This window comes from Anser anser (genome assembly GCF_964211835.1).
Source record: "Anser anser genome assembly, chromosome: 24".
In the NCBI taxonomy this organism is placed as follows: domain Eukaryota; kingdom Metazoa; phylum Chordata; class Aves; order Anseriformes; family Anatidae; genus Anser; species Anser anser.
In genome coordinates, this window is record NC_139745.1 from 4,129,429 (window position 1) to 4,152,467 (window position 23,039).

The 23,039-nt window shown below is 47.5% G+C and overlaps 1 protein-coding gene across 1 annotated transcript; it reads right to left on the reverse strand.

The window, feature by feature from the left end:
- Positions 1-1,348: 1,348 nt before the first annotated feature.
- Positions 1,349-22,497, reverse strand: LOC310886224 (uncharacterized protein). The gene is made up of 6 exons (XM_083810531.1): positions 22,369-22,497; positions 17,483-20,787; positions 11,834-12,016; positions 9,781-9,851; positions 7,795-7,917; positions 1,349-6,221 (listed from the first exon to the last, which is right to left on the reverse strand). The coding sequence occupies exons 2-6, from the start codon at positions 17,577-17,579 to the stop codon at positions 6,186-6,188; spliced, it is 510 nt and encodes a 169-aa protein (XP_083666657.1). The 5' UTR covers positions 17,580-20,787; positions 22,369-22,497; the 3' UTR covers positions 1,349-6,185.
- Between the last annotated feature and the right edge of the window lie 542 nt (positions 22,498-23,039).

The window sequence follows — 23,039 nt, forward strand, 5'->3', positions numbered from 1 at the left end:
GGGGTGGGGGGGGGGGGGAAGAAGAAGGAGGAGGAGGGGTGTTGGGGGGGGGGGGGGGGAGACCCGGGACGAGGGGCTCGAGGAGCGGGAGGGAGGGAGGGGGGCAGCGGCGGGCGGGCGGGCGGGAGCCGTGCCCGGAGCCGGGCCGAGCGGCGGCGGGGCCGGGCTGGGCGAGCAGCTCCCGGCTGGGGCGCGCCGAGCGGGGCTCACTCCGGCACGAGGCTCAGCGCTGCCATTTTACCCAGCGCCGCGGCCGCCTGCCAAACCCGGAGCGGAACGCGGCGCGGCCCGGACGGGAGCCTCCTCCTCCTCCTCCTCCCTCCTCCTCCTCCTCCCTCCTGCTCGCTCGCTCTCTCCCCCCCCCCCCCCCCCTCCCCTCCCATCACAAAGGAGGAGCGGGGCCGGCCCCGGCCGCTCGCGGCTCGGCGCGGCGGAGCTGCCGCTCGCAAAACCCGCGGTGGATTTCGCGGAGTTGAGAGCGGGGGGAGAGGGGGGGCGCTGAGGCGGGATGGGATGAAACGGGTTGGGATGAACCGAGCGAGGCTGAACAGGGCCGGGCTGAACCGGGCCGGGCTGAACGAAGCTGGGCTGATCCAGGCTGAACTGAACCGGGCCAGGCTGAACTGGGCTGAGCTGAACTGAACTGGGCTGAACCGGGCCGGGCTGAACGAAGCTGGGCTGATCCAGGCTGAACTGAACCGGGCCAGGCTGAACTGGGCTGAGCTGAACTGAACTGGGCTGAACCGGGCCGGGCTGAACGAAGCTGGGCTGATCCAGGCTGAACTGAACCGGGCCAGGCTGAACTGGGCTGAGCTGAACTGAACTGGGCTGAACCGGGCCGGGCTGAACGAAGCTGGGCTGATCCAGGCTGAACTGAACCGGGCCAGGCTGAACTGGGCTGAGCTGAACTGAACTGGGCTGAACCGGGCCGGGCTAAACCGAGCTGGGCTGATCCGGACTGAACTGAACCGGGCCAGGCTGAACTGGGCTGAGCTGAACTGAACTGGGCTGAACCGGGCCGGGCTAAACCGAGCTGGGCTGATCTGGACTGAACTGAACCGGGCCAGGCTGAACTGGGCTGAGCTGAACTGAACTGGGCTGAACCAGGCCAGGCTGAACGAAGCTGGGCTGATCCAGGCTGAACTGAACCGGGCCAGGCTGAAATGGGCTGAGCTGAACTGAACCTGGCTGGGCTGAACTGGGCCAGGATGAGCCAAGCTGGGCTGAACCAGAACCAAGAAGCGAGCGAATCGCCTGGAGAGCCAGCAGAACTGGGGCAGGAGGAAGCCCCCCAGCCCCAGCTGGGCTTGTCCCGCTCCAGTCGGAGGCCCTGCTCAGGAAGCAGCCTCCCTTACCTTGCCGGGGCGGTGAGGCCACGGTTCCCACCATCAGGAGGCCCCCAGCCCACCTCTTGGGGAGAGCGGTGAGGGCGCATGGCTGCGTCGCTCGACGCCAACTCGGGGGGTTTCGGCAGGGAAGACAGCCCGTGGGTTAACGAAGAGCCTCTTCTTTCTCCCTAGAAATTCCATTTAGAATTAGCCTTTGCAAACTATTAAGGGTTGTCATTTCCTCTCCGCTGGTTGTGTCCCTCTGGAAAAAAAAAAAAAAAACAACAGGAGTTGGCAGCGCGCCATGACAATAACTGCACACACGGGCATCCAAGAAAGTCCGGTTCCCGCTCCTGCCAAAGCGACAGCAGTGGGCAGTGAACCAGGAACTCCCTCGGGGTGGCTGAATGGGGACAGCCACAACCACCTGAACGTGTCTAGACACAACACGTTGAGCAATGGGACGGGATGCTCCCGCCGTCTCAAAGGATAACGAGGTGCTGGAGCTCCCCAACTGTCCAAAGCTGAGCCAAATTAGGCCACGTTCTTCTGCAACCACTTCGGGCCCAGCTTCCCACCTCCTCCATCCCCGCAGCCTTTCTCACAGCAGGAAAAAGGGAGGGAAGAAAAGTACCTGGGAATTGGTCCTGGACACGGCCTGTCCTGTTCCAGCGGGTCCTGTGGTTGCAATTTTTACTTCAGATTGTACAGGTCTGTGGCAAAGAAACAAAAATACGAGTTATTCAGATTATAAACACAAGCTCCTAGAAATTAGGAAACAGTTGCCCAATAAAAACGGCAGTTGTACAGTTCAGCTCTCGGCCTGTACTGGATCAGGACAGCTGGGTGGGAAGGTGTCTCCCCCGGCATAGCGAAGTATTTGGAAAAGCCAAGTGGAAGTCAACACAACTTCACGGAGAGAAAACACCAGAAAACAACGGGTAAGGAGTCAAAGGAAGCTTCTGAGATGCAGACTTCCATTTTAGACCACCTTGAAACAAAAAAATGGGGCAGAAGTAACCTTGATTACCAGAGGTAGTGATGAAGGCATGAAGCTTGGCCCAAGCCTAACAATCAGCAGGCCGCACCACGAGAAATCCCATTTTAACACCACTGAGGACAGAGGGGAAAACTGGGTCCGGAGCAAGAGGCAAGCCAAGGCAGAGAAGGACAGAATCACTGCCAGTGCTCCAGGCCTGTTAGGGATGAAGTGAAGATTTCAGTGTCTACTGCTGTCAACTCAACCCTCACCCTCACTGTAAAACTGATATAAAATATTTATTATCCAGAAAGCAGGTGGCAGAACAAAAGGGTTTATTCCAAAGCTGAAAGTGGGAGGGGAGTCTGGATGGGGCAATAAAAAGCAAAATTTTACATGTATTCTAGAGCAGTAAACTGCCCCGCAGGCTCCTGGACAAAGCCTTTTGCCACTTTACAGTCTTTACAGTTGACTGTGCATCCTGGAGCAGATTCCCTCACAGACTGGTTAGTTGGTGTTTCTCCACAGCAGTAAATAAACTATTAGAAAGCAAAGGGTAATAAATGATGGCATCTGTATTGTGATAGTACTTAAAGGCCTTCGTGAAGTTTGGAGCCTCAGCACGGTGCTAGAATCTCCCAGGTGAGGTCCTACGGCTTTACCGGGACCATGCAGCAGAACTGCCGAGGTACTCTTCTTCAGGAGAGTTTGAAAGCTGGGGAAAATGCTAGAACGAAAAGTTGATCTACGTGCTGTCTTTGGAGCAGCCTTTGTTACTTGATCAAACCCTGCCTTCTAGAAAAAGCAAAGAAGCAGAGGGAAAAACTCCTTCAGCACATCAGGCCAGACTCCCACAGGGGAGGCCCTGTGGCTTTATTAATGCCTGCGGCGGGCTCTAGTGGAACACAGCACCAAAATACTCTTGTTTATATGTTTTGTTTACTATAAGAAAAAACAAACCGGAGGCAATTCTGCCATTTAGCTCCAGATCAGTCTCGAGCAACGACCTCCTCAACTCCAAAGCTACAGTCTGCTTCGGGAGGCAAAGCCCTGCTGTCCAGCTGAGCCCCACCACAAGTTCACTGGCTGCAGATCAGGAGCTTCAGTTTCAGCCCAGGTGCACCCAAAGACTCCACGCTCCGAGATACTCCACGTGTGTCAGGCTTTTGGAATCTTCTTCAAAGAGCGCTAGGGCAGACTATGAAACCTGGTGTTGACTGTAATGTGAAAAGCAGGCTGGATTCCCCAGCCACCCACACAATAAGGAGACACTCACTTTACCAAATGTTTGTGAAAGCTGAAGCAGATTTTGGAATATGCCTCATCAATGAGGCCTTGGCACTTTACTAAATACTGAGGCGTTCAATGAAATTCCAGCCATGGGGTTTGGAAGGCAGATGACGGAACAGTTCTTAACAACATTTCCATCTAAGAGCTGAAAATCCTCCCGCCGCTCGTGCCATCCCGTGTTGGAACTACCCAGCCCTGCAGAACTGGACAAGACTTTGCAATACGTCGACGCTCTTCTCAGCCCGAGCGATCGCTGCTGAGCGGCGTGCGGCAGTCGGTCGTCTCTCCCCCATCTCCCGAAGTGCTGAGCACGCTTTCCTCCACGACAGGCTCAGCCCCTAGCTGCTCAGATAGGCTGGGGAGCCAGCTCGGCGCTCTCACATGGCAGCGCAGGCCACCACCGCTAGGCTGGCTCCTCCTGAGCTGAGCGGAGTCTCCTTCATGGAGGTGGCCGTGCCATTTAACCCAGCGCTAAGGCAGGGTAGGAAACCTGGTGTAGATTAGAGTACTAGAAACAGGAGTAGCGTCTCCCCCATGAGAAAAAAAAAAAAAAAAAGGCTCTGCCAACTGTGTGATGGCAAATATGGACTGAATCGTTGACATGGAAACCGGACTAAAGTCAGCCGCGCTCCCTCACGCTCGCACACACACAAGTTATCATTATCCCCAGCCTTTCAACTTGCTACAAACGTGGACTGGATTATTACTTCGGGAATTGGGCAGAGTTTCTCTAATAAAGTATCGAGCAGCTCAACCGCGCGCGAACGAAACGCGCCGCGAAGCAATTAACGTAGTTGGGTGCAGAAGGATGCTCTTCCATTTTCCTGAAAGGCACGGTGTGCTGAGATATGCAGACTGGACCCAAGAACAAGAGACCCATCTATTATAATTCACGGAGTACGCCGCAAAATATGGAATGGAATAAGGAAAGGTTATCGACAGTCCCTCAGCTTATCTGAGAGTAGTTTTGCTAAAGAAAATTACATTTCCTGCAAATGCGTTTGTATTTGTCCAGCCCATTCTTCCCAGTCTTTTAGCCGCTATCATATCTAGGTTAAGCACTCTCGTCGCAGCTTCATAGCCGCTAAGATTAACATTATTTGAATTATTTGTTTGCTGCGAGTGGCTAATGTGCTGGGGCATTGTACGAGACAATGCTTATTTATCCTCTTAAAAATATGTCAAGATACTCTATAATCTCCCTCTCCAGGGCTGACACAATGGCACAGGGGCGCGCAGCGAGAGAGCTCTGCGCTGCAAACCGAAGCGGAGTTTCAGCAGGAGGTAACTCCGCCAGCTCGCAGCAGCGCAGCTCGAAGGCAGGAGCGGATCCCACGCGGGGTTCGCTGCGTTCCCACCGAGCTGGCAGGAGAAAAGGGCACGGAGGGAAGGCGGCGAGCCCCTGCCTCCGCCAGAGCCGGGCGCCAGCGTCCGACAGAGCGCTGCAAAACTTCGGACGCGCACGGAGGGAGGAAAGCGGAGCGGGGCTGGCTGGGGGAAGCGCAGGGTTTTCGCAGCCCTCGCCAGGAGGAGGAAAAAGCGAAGCGGAGTCGGAGCGGAAGGGAAGCGGCGCGGAGCCCGCAGCGCATCCTGCTCCCGGCTCCAGGCTGCGGAGCCGGAGCAAGTTTGCGTGCACACGTGGGCGTGGGGGGGGAAGAGGGGAGAGCAGCTCTCCCCCAGCATTAAAAACGAAAAGAGTGGAAGTGGGATGCGTGAATTCCAGGGAGAATTCACTGATGTTCTGAACACGGTCCCTGCGAGGAGGAAAACAAGTTGGAGGTGCAACAGCGTTGATTTTCTAGAGGTGGCTGCGCACACCGTGCCCCACGGCCGCCCTCAGACAGCAGCTCTCCGGTGCTGAGCGCTCTCGGAGAAGGAAGAGTAAATCTACTTAAAAAAAAAAAAAAAAAAGGCAAAAAATAAAACAAAACGCGGAGCGGAGTTCGTAAAAACCCCTGCACTGGATCAGGAGCCAACCGTCTTAATTTCTCCTGAATCCCACCAGATTTGGGACCTGTCGGGTGGGCTTGCAGAGCAGCCCCGTCAGGCTGCAAACCCCGCTTGGAAGAGTTAAAAAGCCTTTCAGAGCTGCGAAGAGAGACAGACCTCAACTCTGGGCCTCGATTTTCCCACTGAAGCAAAACTATTATTCTGTTTAAGTACTTGGGAACTGGCAATAGCGTGCAGGGAGGCGAAACCAGCAGAGAGTTCGCCAGCACGCAGAGAGCTGCCGACTCCGAGCAAGTCTGTCCCTCTGTTTCTCCCACCCTCTGCTGCTCTTTTCAGTGGAGTGAAAAAAAAAAAAAGAAAAAATAATTTAAAAAAATCACTCCCGTGCAATTCTGCCCTCTGAAAGTGTATTTTTAGCCGAGTTGGAGTTCAGGAGTCACGAACAGGGCAGGGGGAGTGCTGCTGGAGAGCCAGGGGCCGAGAAAGGAGGGTTTTCACCCTTTTCATGAAGCTCTCGCACTGCCATTTTACCGAGGCAGGCAGGCAGCGAGCAGGCGAGGGAGGCAGCGCGACAGCCAGCGCTCGCAGAGAAGTTTCTCACGGCAACTGCGGGCTGGATCTGGAACGGAGCCTTTTGTTCACAGCAAGTTGAGCAGGAGGGAGAGTTGAGCCTGCTGAAAAAGAAAGAGGAGAAATAAAATGGAGGGGAGGAGGAGGAGGAGAGGAGACGTAGGTCGTGCCGAGCTGTTAGGCGCAAAAGGGGAAAAAGCAGCGAGCTCGGTTATTCTCTGCAGCGCTGCGTTTATTTAGAAAGTTGGTGTCGTAGCCTCAGGCACAAATCCCTCGCTAAATGCATGGGAACGAGTGAGAGACCCAAGGACAAGCATTAGTATACAGGAAGTGGAATTTTCCTAGGGGTTCACATCCTTCGGTGCTCTTTTTGCCAAGGTTTTATCCCCTTGCTCGATGAAGGGTGCCTCCTAGAGACACCAGGAAAAAGGCCTGAAAGTGACACGAGGTGCACTGTAGGTCTGGCTAAACTAAATAATTAAAGGTAAGGGACACCTTCCACCAGAAATTACAGCGGGGGGTGAAGGCCAGATGCAACTTTGGGCACTCCCCTTCCTGCCCCCCCATTCCCTTTCTCCTTTCTCAGTGCCGAAACACCACGCGTTACGTCCACGGTCTCTGAATGGGGTGAAAAGGTAACAAAAAAAAATCCCCCCCGCAATGTAATGCTTACACACATACGTCCAATATACGCTGCATTCACACAAACAATTGGGGTTTCCCTCCCAGCACACACTGCTGACCCCTCGCCCCAAAACCAGGCGTGCTGTTTGCACGTGCCCGCACCCCAAACGCTTCCGACGGGGCTGAATTAACCCCTGAATTAACACCCGTGGAAGGAGGAGCCCAACTTCAGGCGCCTTTGTATTTTGTATTTTTGTACAGTGGATTCGTCCACTCGGTGGTGGACTCAAAGAGCAAGAGCCTGCTGCTGCTGAGAGCTGGCTTTTCCCACAAGTCGTGGGTCTTTCTCTTTTTTTTTTTCTTCTATGGTGTCTGGAAATACCGTTTCATTAAGGGTGTTAATCACCTCCTGCGATCCCCGCGCCAGCAGGAAATAAGTGAATTCGCCCCGTGTAAATGAGTGAGCAGCGTGCCTGCGACAGCGGCTCGACGAGACACCACGTGGGAAATCCGAGTTCAGGGTTTAAACGTGCTTTGCCACTCCGGCCATGAGGGACCGAGAGCCTCGGTGGGGAGGGGAAAAAAAAAAAAAAAAAAGGAAAAAAAAAAAAAAATCCACCACGTTTCGTGCTGCTCAGAGGCGACCTCTGTGGCCGCTCGGGGAGCGAAGTTCACCAACCCTGAAGTGCGTGCTGGGCAGATGCGGCACCGTCCCACCGGCTTCTGGGCTGGGAAACGCAAAAAGAAATTAAAAAAAAAAAAAAGGAAAGAAAAACCGAAGGGGGGGGGGGGGGGGCACCCCCCGGGGCAGCGCCATGGGCTGAGCGGCGCCGCTCTCCTCGTAGCGAGGGGAGCCCCGCCGCGCCCGGGACTCGCTCCGAAGCGGCTGCTTTCCCTTGTGGACGAACCCGAGGATGCTCCGCGCTTGCAGAGGGATGTGCGCGATCTCCAGGTGCTGGAGACATCTAGCGCCGGATTTCCAGAGGAGCCCGGGACCAGTGGCGCCCCGCGCTGTCCCCGTGTCCCCCCCCCATCTGTCCCCATCCCACCAACCTGAGCGACCTGCGGGGCCATGGGGGGGGGGGGGGTTCCCCCCCTGGCCGCGATTTTCATCCTCGTTGCTTCCTTCTGGAATACGGAATAAACTCGCGTCTCCACCGGGGACCTGTGAAAGGCCTGGAAAAGTTTAACAGGGAGATGTCAGAAGGCGTCAGGCAGGAATTTCACTTCGTTAGGGTTTTTTTTTTTTTATGGTGGCACTCACTTTTACGTATTTCGTGAGTAATTAACAGCGTGGTTGGTAAAAGATGTAAAGAACCCCCCCCCCCCCCTTTTGCTTACTGAAATGGTGCGAATCCGGTTTACCTCTGACATGAAACACTAGGAGAGGTGAGGTGAAAAGTACAAGCACCACGGTTTGCCCACGTAGGCAGGAAAATATATTAAAACCTACGTATTAATACAAATGTCCATTAAAACAAATATTATTTCCTATTGTTATTTTTGGCTGTTGTTCCCCCCCCCCCCCCCAACTTTGTTTTACTGAAGCAGGGAAGCATATACAGAAACCTTGCCTGCAGTAGATGCCTTTTTTTTTTTTTTAAACGGAGCCCAGATGCTGGTCAGGATTAAGGTTACACCAAACACATTCTACATTGCCATTTTCCAAACAGAATGAAGCAGATGGAAAAGCCGGAGGAGGACGGCACAGGAACGGAGCACTCCTGAAAACTGCAAGCCCTGCACTAACGCCGTAGAGGAGCGAGCCTGGATGCCAGGAGAGGCGGAAAGAAAGCAGGCATATCAACTTCGCGTGTTGCATTCCTCGCATTTGAAATAACTATTTTAATTAAGCATCTGCCAGAATATCTGCTTTAAGCCTCATATTTAAAATGGGGAAAGAAAATTCAGCTGCAGCTATTCACCGTAGGCTCCTTAGGGCTCTGTCCTAGAAGATGCAAAAGCCACTGGCCTCGGGCCACCGGAGTACTTAAGTATATGCGTAATTTTAAACATCGGCAGCCCCAGTGATTTTAAGCATATACTCCCTTAAAGTTAACCATGGACTCAGCACTTTGCAGGATCCGCCCATAAGACTCATACCAGCTCCTAGCTCAAGAAAATGAGTATCTGTGCATCTGAGAACACAAAGAAAATCTTCTTTGGAGAAGGGCTAAAGATTTTTGATTTCTAAAAGACACCAGTTCATCCGTGTTGGGAACTCAGGTCACACTGAAATAAAATCTCTGGGGGAAGTTGGCTGAATCCATGCTTATTTCTAAAATACCCCTATTTGGCAAATTAATTCTAAGCATTTTATATGAGATTCTACAATAGCTTAGTTCATCCAGCACTGTGACTCAATCATATGATGTGCTTTGAAAATCTCCTTCAAAAATTGATTTTAAGAGCTTTTTGTTGATATCATATAGGCGTGCACACAATACTTAATACAGAGAAAGAACAAATATTCAAGCTATGGGGAGAACACTTAGTAATGTCCCTTCATTTCAGACGTACAAAGGAAGGCACAAATAACTCTCACAAAATGTAATAAAATAAAACAAAAAAAAATGCAATATTCCAAATAAACAAGGTGTTGACCAGCTTTGAAACATTTGATCATGAAAGGGCCAGACAGAAATTCTACTCATCTACCTTTCAACAGTCATCCATAAATGTGTATTTCAAAATCTTAATTCTGTAATCTAACCCACATGGGGAGCTTGCAGTCCGCGTGCAGGGATGTGACTGATTTTCTGCTTTTAAGGCCTCCATTCTGTAATCTTGCTCAAATGTACATGGCCTAAAAGTAAGATTCTTACCTTTCCAAGTATGCACCTCAGTAAAAATTTACTTGCATTAAAAAACAAAAATGTAAGGCCATTTAGACTAGCTTCACTGGAACTTCTGGAATTCATTACTGGAGCAGAGAAACAAGGTCATTTTTATCTAGCTGTTATCTATGACTTTAAAGAGGCCCACAATCAAACCTTAGCAATATTACTTCTTCATAAAGACTGATACTATCATACTCACCTTCAGTAAAACAAAGGCACTGGTCAGAACTGTTCGTTCTCTGTAAAACTGAATCCTGAGCTCAAGACGTTCTGAAGAAGCATAAAGAAGACATAATTTTAAAATGTTTATAACGTTTATAAAAATATTGAGCATACCCAGAAAGAAAAAAAAAAAAACACAACACACATCCATGGGTTGTTGCTTACATTCCTACCCTCATAATTCGATACCTAAGTGAAATGTGCTCAAAAAGATTCATACCCATTATATGTATTGGTAAGGAGTGTAACTACATACGTTATGAAACAAAGTATTTAAAGTATTTTCTCCTACTTTCAAGGAGACATAGTTAGTGACCTAGGTTTTCCAGTGCCATGGATTACTGTAATCACTGAGAGCACTGCAGTTTTCCCCATGTCTTCCTCCAGATCCACTACCTTCCTACTGTAATGTTTTACTGACTTGGTCTATTCTTATTCTGTATTTTCTCAAGGATTACTTTATACATACGTGTAGAGTAGCCAGCACACATTACTTTCCATTTAAACAAAGGAATGATAGCAGTAAATAAGGCTGAAGCAGCACAAGGAACGTAATTTCCAGACATAAGTGATCAGACTTTCCAGGGGCTGTAATGATCCACTGGCAGTTATCAACGGTTACATGTGATAATACGGTCCTGGATTCAGCATTCATTAGTTAAGAAACTTCTCATTATTATTTTTTAAAAGGACTTTGCAATACTTCAAAATTAATGCTGTTTCCCCTTTACTAATAGCCATGACATAGAACCTTTCTTTAAAAAAAAAAAAAGTGAAGGAGTTGAGTTTTGATGTAAATGAGTGAGCCTCTATGGGTACAAAAATAATCTAGATTTGTCATGCTACAATGGGGAGAAAAAAAAAAAAAAAAACAACATCAAACCAAAGACTTCGAAAGTCATGTCCAGACAGCTATAGACTAATTAGCCTGACCTCAGTGAGAGATGTAAAACTTAGTTCTCACCTGAACTGATGTGGAGGAAAACAGGAAAACAAACGGATAACATGCAATATAGGTTTAACAAAGGCAATCATGCCAGACAAATCTGATGTCTTTCTTCAATAAGAAAACATAGTTTTCTTTGTAAAGGAAAACACAGTCCACCTAAGCTTCAGCAGAACATTTGGTCTGATGCCACATGCAAAACTACTAGTTAAACTGAAAAAGGTGAAGATTAGCGAAAGAAGAGTTTTGTGAATAACAAGTGGTTAAAGAAAACATGCTGAATTGTGTTGAAATGCAAACTTTTAGCCTAGAGAATGAGTGCTTGAGAAGCTCCTCCAGCACTGGTGTCAGAACTGGTGCTACTCCTGTTAAGTGACCTTCACACGAGCAATGGCAAGAGGAGCATTAATACAGCTAGCTGCTGACAAAATTGAAAAGCATCAGTACAGAAGACTGGAACACGGTAAATGAAGAACCAGATGAGGTTCTGGAACAGCACAGGAATTCTGAGGAATGGACTAGCAAAGTGGAATGCAGTAATAAGATTAATGCAAAGCACAAGGCTGGGGACTATTAACCAAAATTCTTCCAATCTGGGAAATCATCACAGTTAATAGAGAAGGATAAAGACTCGAAAGCATTATTTAGGCACAGAACGACTACACATCACAAAAATGAAGAAGAACCAATGTGATCTAATGGCCAGGTAAGGCACATGCAGATGTTATTGCAGCGACTCTTACAAAATTCTGTGTACAGTTTGAATTCACAGATATGTGAAAATTGGAATAGTCATAGAAAAGGCTTACTGAGATGGTTATAAGAGCAAAGAATCTATCATGAGAAAAGATTGAAGTTTTAGTTCAGCAAACTCCCGACGAAAGAAAAGCTGAAATAGAATAGGATTAGTTTGTATACATAGCTTACGGTATGAATACAGGTACTTAAACTGCAGGGTTTCGTTAGCACCAAATATGCAAGGAGGCCTGATCACTTAGGCTGGAAGTTAGAGTAGGAGGTCTCAGTAGAAAAATTAGATTTAAAAAAGCCCTTCTAGTGGGGCTACCGGGCTGAAAGCACTAACCAGTTTTATGCTGGAGTTTGTCGTCCTTACGGACAAAATGAGAGCTGATTGCCTGTAGACACCTGGCATAAGGCTTGGTGACCAAGGGAGGCTCCTCGAGACCCACGTTGTGGAAGTCCAACAACCGGGGAAAACCAATACCAGCAGTGCGCTTGGAACTCTCATCTGCAACCTGGTGGATGACTAATGAAGTTATTTATAATTAGTTTGCTGGGGCACGTTGAAAAGTTGTTTATTGACACCGTGGAATATAAAGATACAGTAAAGAATTTTGATAGCTTTGCCATAAATTTCATTGCTTTGCATCAACGAAATGAGAGGAAAACCTCTGTGCAATATCACAAAGATACATTTATATAGTGGTTAAAAAGTATTCAAATACCATAGTGAAAAACATAATGAAATTCCGTTACAATTAGTAATCCTGAATTTACTGCAGCACACAAATTGCATGCCATAAATATGTAAGCAAACATCAAAAAACAAGGATAAAAAGAAAATCTGAAGAAAAAAAAAAAACACATTCATTAAACGAGACAGGATTTGAGAAGGCAGGTTTTCTGATTTGATTTGTAATTACAGACAGCCTAACGGTGCAGGAACTGGGCTAAGATGGGCAGAAGTGTAAGATGCACACACAGGAAAACTGAACACATTGCTCAGTTCCCTGTTAAATTCATCCGGGTCACGAGAGCGTAAAGAAGCATGAAATACAGAGCGAATAATACGTGGGCTGACCTGGTGCTGGAATACGCTCAGGCTCAGCAAGTTCTGTGTCAGACAGCACTTGGAGAACTCAGCAGTGACCCTGGCTGCAGCCAAACCTCCACTCACACACACAGACACAAACTCACCTTAGCAATGTAACTCTGAACAAGGATAAATAAAATAATCTTTTCTTAGGGTAGAGCTTTCCAAAAAGAAGACCCAGAAGGTGCCAGAAGACCGTGAAAGTCTCCCACCTTATCTCTAATTTTTGCTAATGGCTTTTCATTTCCACCACGAAGAATGTAACCTGGAACACCTACCACCTAATTCTTTCACAGTCTAAGGTCTCTTAACCTCTCCAGACAAAAACACGCCTGCTTTAGCAATACTTCTCTTTAGCAAACAAACCTTGGCTGCTCTTCTTGGGGTCTTCCATTCTCAACAGGAGATGTTCACGACTTCAGGCACGCCATGCTCAATGCTGTCAAAGCCTCCTTCCTCGTCTGTCACCTTTTCATGTTTCTTTAAGCAATAATTTGCAAGGGGGTGTGGGGCACAAATGCATCCTTCATCTTTGGTGGTTGGTTGGTTTGGGCAATGTTCTCACCAGACAGCTGCATGAAAGACCAAGAGGACACCTCGCATACACGGATCGCATCGCTACGTCCTTAACGTTTTGGACAGAAGTGGAATTGCACAGCTCTTCTGGTTGTTGATTTCTTCTTTCTACAAAGCTGCTCAATTTTAACTTTGGTTCATCTCAACTCCGCAGCCACAACTATTATTTTTAAAAGGGACATCAATAAAGTTGTTCTGCTCATCTTGTGAGTGACAGGACAGCAAAAAACTTAGCAAGAATTATAACCTAAGATTCACGTCCTGTAACTATTTTCCTTCCCATTTGCAAGCAAACATTCCTATTCCAGCTCACATCAGGACTTCTATGAGCTTTTTGAGTAATAAAACATAAATCCCATCCGTTGTTGAAAAAGAACATTAACTGACGATTCCTCTTCCATTTGCAGGCTGGCCCGCTTGGAGTTCACACCAATGGTGCATTTGGAAACCCTCCTCAGATCTTTTTCTCCCCCTTGTCTTCAGGCACGACATTTTCAGTCGTTTTCTGTAGCCACAGATCAAGACATGAACACGCACAGTAAGGGGGATAACTGGCTGGGCAGCAGTACTGCACTAAAGAAGCCAGTGGTTATAATGGATCACAAACTGAATTTGAGTCAACACAATAAAGATAATACATCACAGAAATATTTAATAAGGTTGTTTTACGTAGGACACCCGTGACAATTATCTTGTTCAACTCAGTCCTGGTGAAATCTCAGCTGGAATATTGTATCCAATTTCAGGCACCACATTAAAAATAAAAACAGATATAAACCAGCTGGGAAGAGCACAAAGAGAGCAACAAGAAGGCTAGGACGCTCAGAAAATCTAAACCTAAGAACAGGTTGAAATATTGGATTAAAAACAGGGAAAAAAAAAAAGGAAAAAAGTAAAAAGAAAAAAGGAAAAGAAAAAAAAAGGGGGAGAGCTCATGTGAGAGAGGACAAAATAGCCATCTTCCATTTTGTTACACTGAAGGTCGACAACCAAATGTTCATGCCCACTGAAAGCAGAACAGGTAATAGACTTAATTCACAGTAAGATTTGGCAGAGCAACAGAAGTGATGTCTAAACAACGAAAATACTAGCATGGGCAGTTGTTTCGTCGTTGTTTTGCTTTAATTTTTAAAGGACAAGATATAAAAACCTCCACACATCGAAGCATCTTTCTCTTGTCCCGGAGCAGAGATGTGACCAATGGGCCTCATGATGTCTTTCTATGACTGCTATTTTTCTTCCTGTATTTGCTATAATAATAAAAATAGTGAGAAAGGTGTATTTCAAATTTAATAGTACACTTTTAGAGGAAGAATAGATGATTCGGGGCCACCACCTCAGGCCACCATTTCAGCAAGTTACTTGGAGGACTTTTTTGCAACTTTCAGTTACAGAAGAGATGAGGGAGTGCATTTCAGACCAAACGTTTCTTCTTTTATTAATGTTATTTTGCCAAGTCAAACTACTTTGACACTTCTGTTGAAGATCTCTGAGCTACACTGAACACGCAGCGGCATGATAGCAACTTTAGTAACTGCTAATAAAGTCCAAATGCCGTTTCTTTGATTAATTTGCTTCGTTATCTTTTGTCTTAATGCACATTTTTTCCTCCTCAAGTGGCTAGTTTTGCAGACACTTTTTCACTGGATGTCCATAATACTGAAAGTGTCTTTCCATTCCTTGCTTTTGTCCACCCTTTAGTATCTTTCCCCTCCTCTTACGGATGTTGTACAAATCAGGGTAAGTTCAAGTTTCTAAAGATTCTGCTCTGAGGAAGTTTCACAATACCGTTCTACGCTCATTCTACATCCATTTAATGGTAAATCACCTGCACTGATGAGCAAGGCCGTGTACAACCATTAAGAAACTGTTCGCTGTCTCCATAAATTCTTCCTCCTGGCTCAACAGACCATGTTTATTCTTTGAACCCCTATAACCCCTACTTGATTCATGGACTATACCTAGAAAAAGCTCACAGTAATTTCTTATGCATTACCAAGCTTTATGACACAGAAGATCAGCACCTTCTTCAGATATATGCATAAAAAAATCCCACGACAGCGTCCCTGACATAAAACTGGCTAATTTTCAGTTGCGAGTCATCAGAAACGGTGCTCTTCCACAGATAGCAATGGGCTCCTGCATGCTAAGGGATGCCTTTGTTTTGCGTCCCGCCTCAGCAGCTGAGACCTGCAGATTTCTAGGAGCGTAATTTTCTCACCCCGACGGGCGGCTGCTGCTTCTGCTCATCCCTTCTCTGCACCAGGACCCCGTGCCACCAGTCACACCCAGAGCAGCACGCCGTTGAGTAAGCTGCTCCAGGTCGATGTTGTACAGAAGTAACAGGTTGATTACATCTGGCGGTCTCGCTTTTTTGCATTTCTTCCATTCCTCAAGTAGCAAAAGACCTGCGAAGCTGTACGGCTAGATCTCTCCACCTGTGCAACCTCGCAGGAATAAGCATTGTAATGGATTTACCAGCTGCTTCTTCATGCAACCTCGCAACGTTTTGAGAAAGAAGTTGCACAGGCAAAAATCAATGCCAAGAAAAAAGCAACGGTAAATAGTCAGTTTGACCTGAAGAATTCCCACATTCCAGAGAATTCCCTACCAGCATGCTGTGAAAAAGAACATACAGCTGAGTAACAGAACGGCGCTCTGTGGGACAGCTGCCCAGAATATTTTGAGAGGTGAATTGATGCAAGGAAGAATGGTGTGCACCCGATTAACAGTGGAAAACGTCTTAAATCAGCATAACAAAGTGGGGTGAATGTACTTGTGCTCAGTGTAGTTAAATAGCTGTAATTAGATCAAACAAACGAGATTGATGCATCATCCCTTTGTAGACGTGGCCTTAAAAGGTAGGTCAGGAGCTAAATTCAGGAAAACAGTTACTGTAGCTTTTACCTAACAAGGCACAGCTACACACTGACTCTAAAGTAAATACTACTTAAAAGACCTGCTGAATTCTAAAGAAAAAAGTTAATAGAGAGGCTAGCAATATGTAATAATCTTATTTTTTAATCTTATCACACTGTCTGTAATAAAACTACTGTAGTTGATTGGATACTATGCCTTTTGGATAAACAACGTACAAAATCGCAGTTACAAATTCATTTGTCTCGAGGCTTTGAAGGTCTTAATTGAAGCGTTCCCTCACCGGTTAATATGTCTAGATGGAAAGGGTGAGTTCTAATTTGCTTTGTTCTTTTAGAATCCTTTTATTAAACGTTAAGAAAATAAGGTACCACGCTGTTGCATGAAGTACGGTTGCTAAATTTCAGAGATGAGCAAAACATAAGGTAGCAGATGGTATGAAGAGGATATATGTGAAGAAATGTAAATAGTAGGGAACCTCACAAAATCAAAAACGTAAGGCAGAACTGAAAGCGTGTGCAAGACCCCTGGGAGAGCAGAGGAGATGAAGCAACAACTGAGCTGAAAGATACCTGACTTTCCTTCCTCAGAAATGGCAAAGCCCTGACAGGAAGCTCTGATCTAGTAGAACAGAAGTCCCATCGTATCCAGGGGAGCCAACATGATTTTGAAGGGTCCTTGAAATAAACACAGAATGAGGGGAAGAAGCAAGGACAGAGTTTGCAGGTGCCAACAAATAGATTCATCAGACACTTGGAATCAAAAAGAACCCCCCTCAGCCCCAAATATTTCAGAATTTGAATCAATATCTAATGAAGATATTACAAAACTACTAAGAGTAGAAGATAACTGTATTGAACAAGGACGAGATGCATTGTTTAAATTAGGCAGGAGATCAGTGAACTGGTGTTAAGAAAGCACCTAGCACCCATTTTCAGAAGTTGCAAAGTGTTTTCTTCCCTTATTTGCACCAAAAATACTGCCATCTGTACCCACACTCATGATCCATCACCCTAAAGATGTTTTTACATGTCTCCACCTCCAACAGAAAGACTAGGAACTGCAATGAGGTGGAAGGGATACTGAAACGCAGGCAGGTGAGGGCGCAGAGGTTGATTGACAAGTCTCAGGAAAGGAGGAGTGGCTGGGCCACAGATTTTCTTACCATGTCCATTTACTGATCACCAAAGGTTAAGCTCAGCTAAAACCCGGGAAGCTGAAGAGCGGCTGATTTCTGAAGTGGCCCTTCCATGCAGCTGCGGAGAACAGCGCATCAGCGTCGGAAAGTACCGCACCTTGTCGTGGGGACCGAGCGAGTGCAGACTGCCCGCAGCTGGTACAAAAATCACTGCGTTCTGAGCATCAGAAATAGCAAAACAGAGAAAAAAGCACAGCATTGAGTGCAAAAGACAGCATTTAGGAGATACGGGACAACTCGCTAAATACCCTGCACGATTGCTGAGCCCATTGAAGTCGCTCTCGTGGCGCTCCCTCCGTCGTGAAGATGAGCCTGGTGCCAGGTGGCTCTCTCTGTTTGTCTCATGTCACGAACATTTCCATAGCAGAATACCACAAGTTCGTTGAGACTAAATCACGATTACTCTTGTTTTGTATCTTATTCGGCCCCAAGTGCCATTTGTCTAGGTGATTTATGAGGTGAACTCTGGCTATGCAGGTCTTCTCTCCTTCTGAATGGAGAAACAATCCAGAAAATAAACGAATCTCTTTTGAGTTAATAGAGGAAACGGGACTAAACCTCATTCACTAAAGTATTTATTATACACCCAGGCCAGCTGAAGCTCAGCACATTTAATACATAAAAAACTGCAAAGAGCTGCTGGGAAGAGCAGAAACAAACAAAACAGATTCACAAGTTTCTTAATAATTTAAATTAAGCTACTAAAGTAACAGAAAAACAAGAGTTGCTGGCAATAGCAACAGATATCTATCAATTCCAGCTTGCTGCTTATAGCAACGCACACGAATTGAAAAGCAGTTGGCTCTACATCCCTTCAGATATCCTCGGGCTGAGGGACTGTTAAATTGTAATCAATGTGAATACATAACCCCCAACAGGCACCACATTGCTTTTGTGGCTGCTGATTTCATAAATTGTCTCCAGGTTCTTTGTAAGAAAATATATTGCATATAATTACAGAAAAAAAAAAAAAGACAAAAAAAAGAAGACGAGTGCAATTTACGGGCCTGGTCCTGTGAAAACTGCATGCTCTTTGACGACTCAGCAGTTCATGGGGGTTCATCAGCACTTTGTAGATGTGAGGCCAGTGTTAAGATATAATTTGCACGAAATAACTTGAAGTTATACCATAGAGATTTATCAGTTCAGAGGAGACCACGTGCAGAATTCTTAAAATGCAACGAAATCACAGAATTAAAAATTTTAAGCATAAAAACCATTAAGTCATCCAAGTCCATTTACAATTATTGATGGTAAATCCATCTACTCCAGATGGGAAGAGGTCACTCTCTTCTTTTTCCAGGGCAAGTCTATGAATAATTTGAGTGATTAAAGCTCAAAGCAGGTGTGGAAATGAAAAAGACCAGGAAAGCACATGGGAAAGAAACCACACTCACATGAAGATGCGTAGCTTTCCTTCTGAAATCAAAAAAGGCACCCTCCCTTCAGCCATACAGCCACAAAATACAGATGAGTTTGTACTTTTTTTTTTTTTTTGAAAAGAGTTGTCACTTTTTAAAGCGCGTTGAAATCTTATTTTTACTTTTTAGGTTTCCTCTTCCTTCTTCTATCGAAGATGACCTAAATTTTGAGCTGAAGTATTCACAGGATCCTCGCTCGGAATATAAAACAACAGCAAAAACATCAGGCTGCAAAAGAGGCAAAATAATAGGAGGGAAAATTACAGTGAAGACCTCCCTGAATAACAGGAGGTCACAAACACTGCAGAAATAGATGCTGAAGTAGTAGTATCCAGAGACAGTGGACACAAAGTGATTGCATTTACAGAAACTCGGCTAAGGACAGGTGGGCAGGATGTGAAGCTAAGCAAATGGTCACAGTCCTGGGAATACCCAACGTTTCTCCAAATTTCCCCTCAAATATACCACTGTATTCTTTGTGAAAAAAACAAAACAAAAACACCACGCCAGAGATACTGATATCCAAGAGTCTCCTGTTGCAAAAAAATATAAAACTTGAAAGCTCAGTAGGAAAGTAATGGGATTGAACAGCTACAGAAAGGGGTGGGAGCTATATTTTATATGCAGAAGAGAAAAACGTACAGAACAGGCATATACAACCAGGTAATCGGTACTACAGACTACGGAAGATTCACGCAGCTCACTATTTAAAACAAACAAAAACCCAAAACCCACAGGCAGTTGCATTTTATTTTGCTTAAACAGTCAACAGAAACTAAGATTATAATCTGCGCCTTTTTAAAATTCCATTCAACAGATGTTCATAAACAGACTTGAGCCAAATTTCAGTTCCCCAAAAGGATATTCAGACGGAGAACCCTTACAAATGGATGATAAAGTCCTGCTTTTTCCCTCGTAATAATTGCTTTTCTGAGACATCAAATCCTCTCTTAGCCTCATTACAAAGTTCCCACCAGCATAAAATGTATTTTCCATTTCCTATAGTATTGTTTTCCAAAAATGGCACTGACATTGCCAGCACAAGACAACTCTCCTTTACTCGCTTTTTGTCATCTCTTCAATACAGTGTGAAGGGATTGTCTCAGTGACAACGTTCTGTTCTTCTTCAAAAAGATTAAAAAAAATCCAACAGATACCAATAAATATTTACTTAATTTAACAAAAGAGGAATTCATCAATTAGGTATGAAAATTCCAGAAGAAAATAAGAAGGAAAGGCAAAGCTGTAAGAAGTTGTCTTTTTTTTTTTTTTTTAAGAGATTGACTGCTCAATAGCTCCTTTTGGGACCCAGTGAGATGATTTCTTTAAAAGTACGGTGTAGAAATACCCCCAAATCACAGAAATTATAAGTCACTTGAGCATTTAAGATGCAATACAAAATTAAGAAATACCAGAACACGTAATGAAAACAGTGTTGCACTTTCTTCTCTATGTTAAAAGCGACGGGGAGGGCTGAAGTGAAAGGTTTTATTTTTACTTAATTACTCTCAGTGTTCACTGGGGACTCCTTAGGAAGGGTATCTTACATTTGGACCTAAATGCAAGCAAGATTCAGCCCTGATCTTACATCTTCTGACAACACGTTTCTTAAATTAGAAGGCCCACAACTAGGATGTTGATATCACCGCTATGTTCCCCCAACACCTGAGAGGCTCTTCTGTGTTATCAATCTATTAATCCAGGAAGCAGTTAGCATGAAAACAAACAAAGACATTGTCTAAAATGAAAAAAAAAACAACCCAGAACACAGTACTTTGTAGGCTTGCAGCGTCCTTCATCCAAGGATTTCAACACGCTTTGAAACACGAGGTCTCACAATTTGAGGAAACAAACAAACAAACAAACAACTTTTAGGTATTTTGAAAATGATAATGCATTAATTGAGCGAGCATCCACCTGTGATGCAATTACAAGGGACTGCTACTGCAGCATTTCACACATTCAATCCACCTTCTGGTTACAGCTTACAAGTTTGTGGTATGTAGAAGGAACAGCAGAGCTGGTTAAAGATTTTCTCTTGCTTCACATACTCTGCAAGCTTCTCATTAACTCATACATGACTTTAATCAGTGCTGAAGCACACACTTCTTTCACCGTGCATCAGGACTGGTCTGGAAAAAAACCCCTCCGCTCAATAAAATATTATCATAACCACGAATTAGAAAAGAAAAAGGCAACCTTTTTCTAAAGTGGCTGCTGATTTTCCTATATAAAGGGTTAAACTGACCTTCACTCATCCACAAGAGGTAATAAAATAGAACTTTAAGGACAAAAATGGAGCACTTCAGGAGATTATTATGAAGAGCTACATTCAAGATGATAGAAGACAAAACCTTATTCTTAAAGCACAGATGCTTCTAAAACAAGAGATCACACGTTTTAAAAAAAGAACGCTACCGAGCCCTTATAATGAATAAGCAAAACAAGGGGAATCAGGGTTTTTTTTATTTTTATTTTCCCTCGCAGGGCTGTGGAGCTGGGAGGAAAGGGGGGCATTTACTCGCTGTGCTCGCAGAGCCAGATGCGTGCTTTGCACTTATGCAGGGCTGTGGAGCTGGTATCGGTTGGTGGGGGGGGTGGGGGGGGGGAGAAAACAGAGTAAGCCTGAGAAAAACCCATCAGAGCTCCTGTCCTCCCCTTTCAGCGTTAATGGGAGGGATACGAGGCTATGGGAGCTGCAGTGGGGGATGGGGCCGGGAGGGGGTGGGGAGAAGCCGAGCGAGGCCTTACAATCAGCAGCAGCTCTTGTTCTCCTCTCCTTTCAGCCCTAGCAGGAGGATGTGAAGCTCATGTAGCCGGGGATGGGATGGGGGAAGCCGAGCGGGATCATAGTTTAGCTTTTGTCCTCTCCCGGCAGGGTTAATAGGGGGACATGAGGCCTGCGGGACGGGGAGCGGGCGGGGGGCAGGCCGAGGGGTTAACGGGGGAGGGGGAGCCCTCGTTGGGGGGGGAACTGAGGGGGGGCCTGGGCGCTCTCCTGTGGGGATTTGGGGGTCCTGTGTGGGGTCCTAAACCGGGGGGGGGGCGTTTGGGGCGAACTTCCCGAGCGTGGCCGTGCTGCTCGGGCACGGGGTTGACCCGGGGGGCTGGGGGCTGCCCACCCGCGGGGTGGGGTGAGGTTTGGGGGGGGGTGGGGGTGAGGAGAGGGGCTGTGGGGTGAGGAGAGGGGCTGTGGGGTGAGGAGAGGGGCTGTGGGGTGAGGTGAAGCCGCCCCCGCACATCTGCGAGGCGCAGGGCGAGCGGCTCCCCCGCAGGGCCCAGGTGCGCTGACAGGAACGTGGGTCCTCAGAAAAGGGGACAGGGAAAAAGAGGGGGAAAAAAAGGAAAAAGGGGGGAAAAAAAGGAAAAAAAAAAACGGGTGGGCGGAGGGCTGGGGGCAGCGGGGCGCTGTGGCAGCTCCGCGGCCGCTCACCTGCCCGGGGCGGGCGGCGGGGGGGGGGGCGCGTTCTGTCAGGCGCCGGGGCTGAGGCGCGACCCCGGGCCCCCGACCTCGAGGCCGGGGAAACTTTCCCCAAACTTTGCCGCCCGGCCCCGGCCCCTTCCCCTTCATTTCCCCATCCCCTCAGGGCGGGCAGCGGGCGGCCGGGAGCCCCCCTCAGCGGCGCCCCCCCTCTCCCCGTACCCCCCCCCCCTTCCCCGCGGGAGGGGGCGGGGGCGCTGTTCCCGGCTCCGCGCCGCGTTTTCCCGCTCACCCCCGCCCTCGCGCACGGCTCCCCGGGCCGCCTCACTCCTCCGCGCCTCCGGATCCCTCCGCCGCTCAGGTTTTTTTCACCTCCCCTCCCCCCCCCCCCATCACACTTCCTCCTGACTTATCCCGGCCAAAGCCGCGGGGCGAGGGGAGACAAACGCTCCCCTCGCCTCCCCCCTGTGATAAAACCCCGCGAGGGGAGAGCGGGACGGGGCTTTATAGCGGGTGAGGGCTGGCACCCTGCTGGGACTACTTGGCGTTGCTGCCACGGCCTCTGCGGAAGGAGCTCGCTGTGAGGGGCTGCGCGGTGATGCGGCTCTCCTCAGCGCTTCCTGGAAACTCCCGCTTAGGAGCGGGGGGGGGGGCGGGAGAGAGAAAGAGTCCCAGGCCGGGAGCTGAGGGGGGGGCCCGGCCCCCTGCCCTCCCCGGGGCAGCCCCGGCCCCGCTGACACCCCCACAACCGCTCCCCCCCACACACACAGTGAGGGGAGAGCCCCCCCAGTTGGCACAGTGAGGGGGCGAGACCCCTTCTCCCCTCACAACCCAGCCAGCCCCCCCCCAAAAAGAGCCCCCCCCCCCCCCCCAACGGTGGAGATGGGGGGAGGGTAAATGGAGGCGCTGCTGTAACACCAGCGCTGAGCACAATCGGGCTGGAAAGCTCCGACTGCAAAGGGC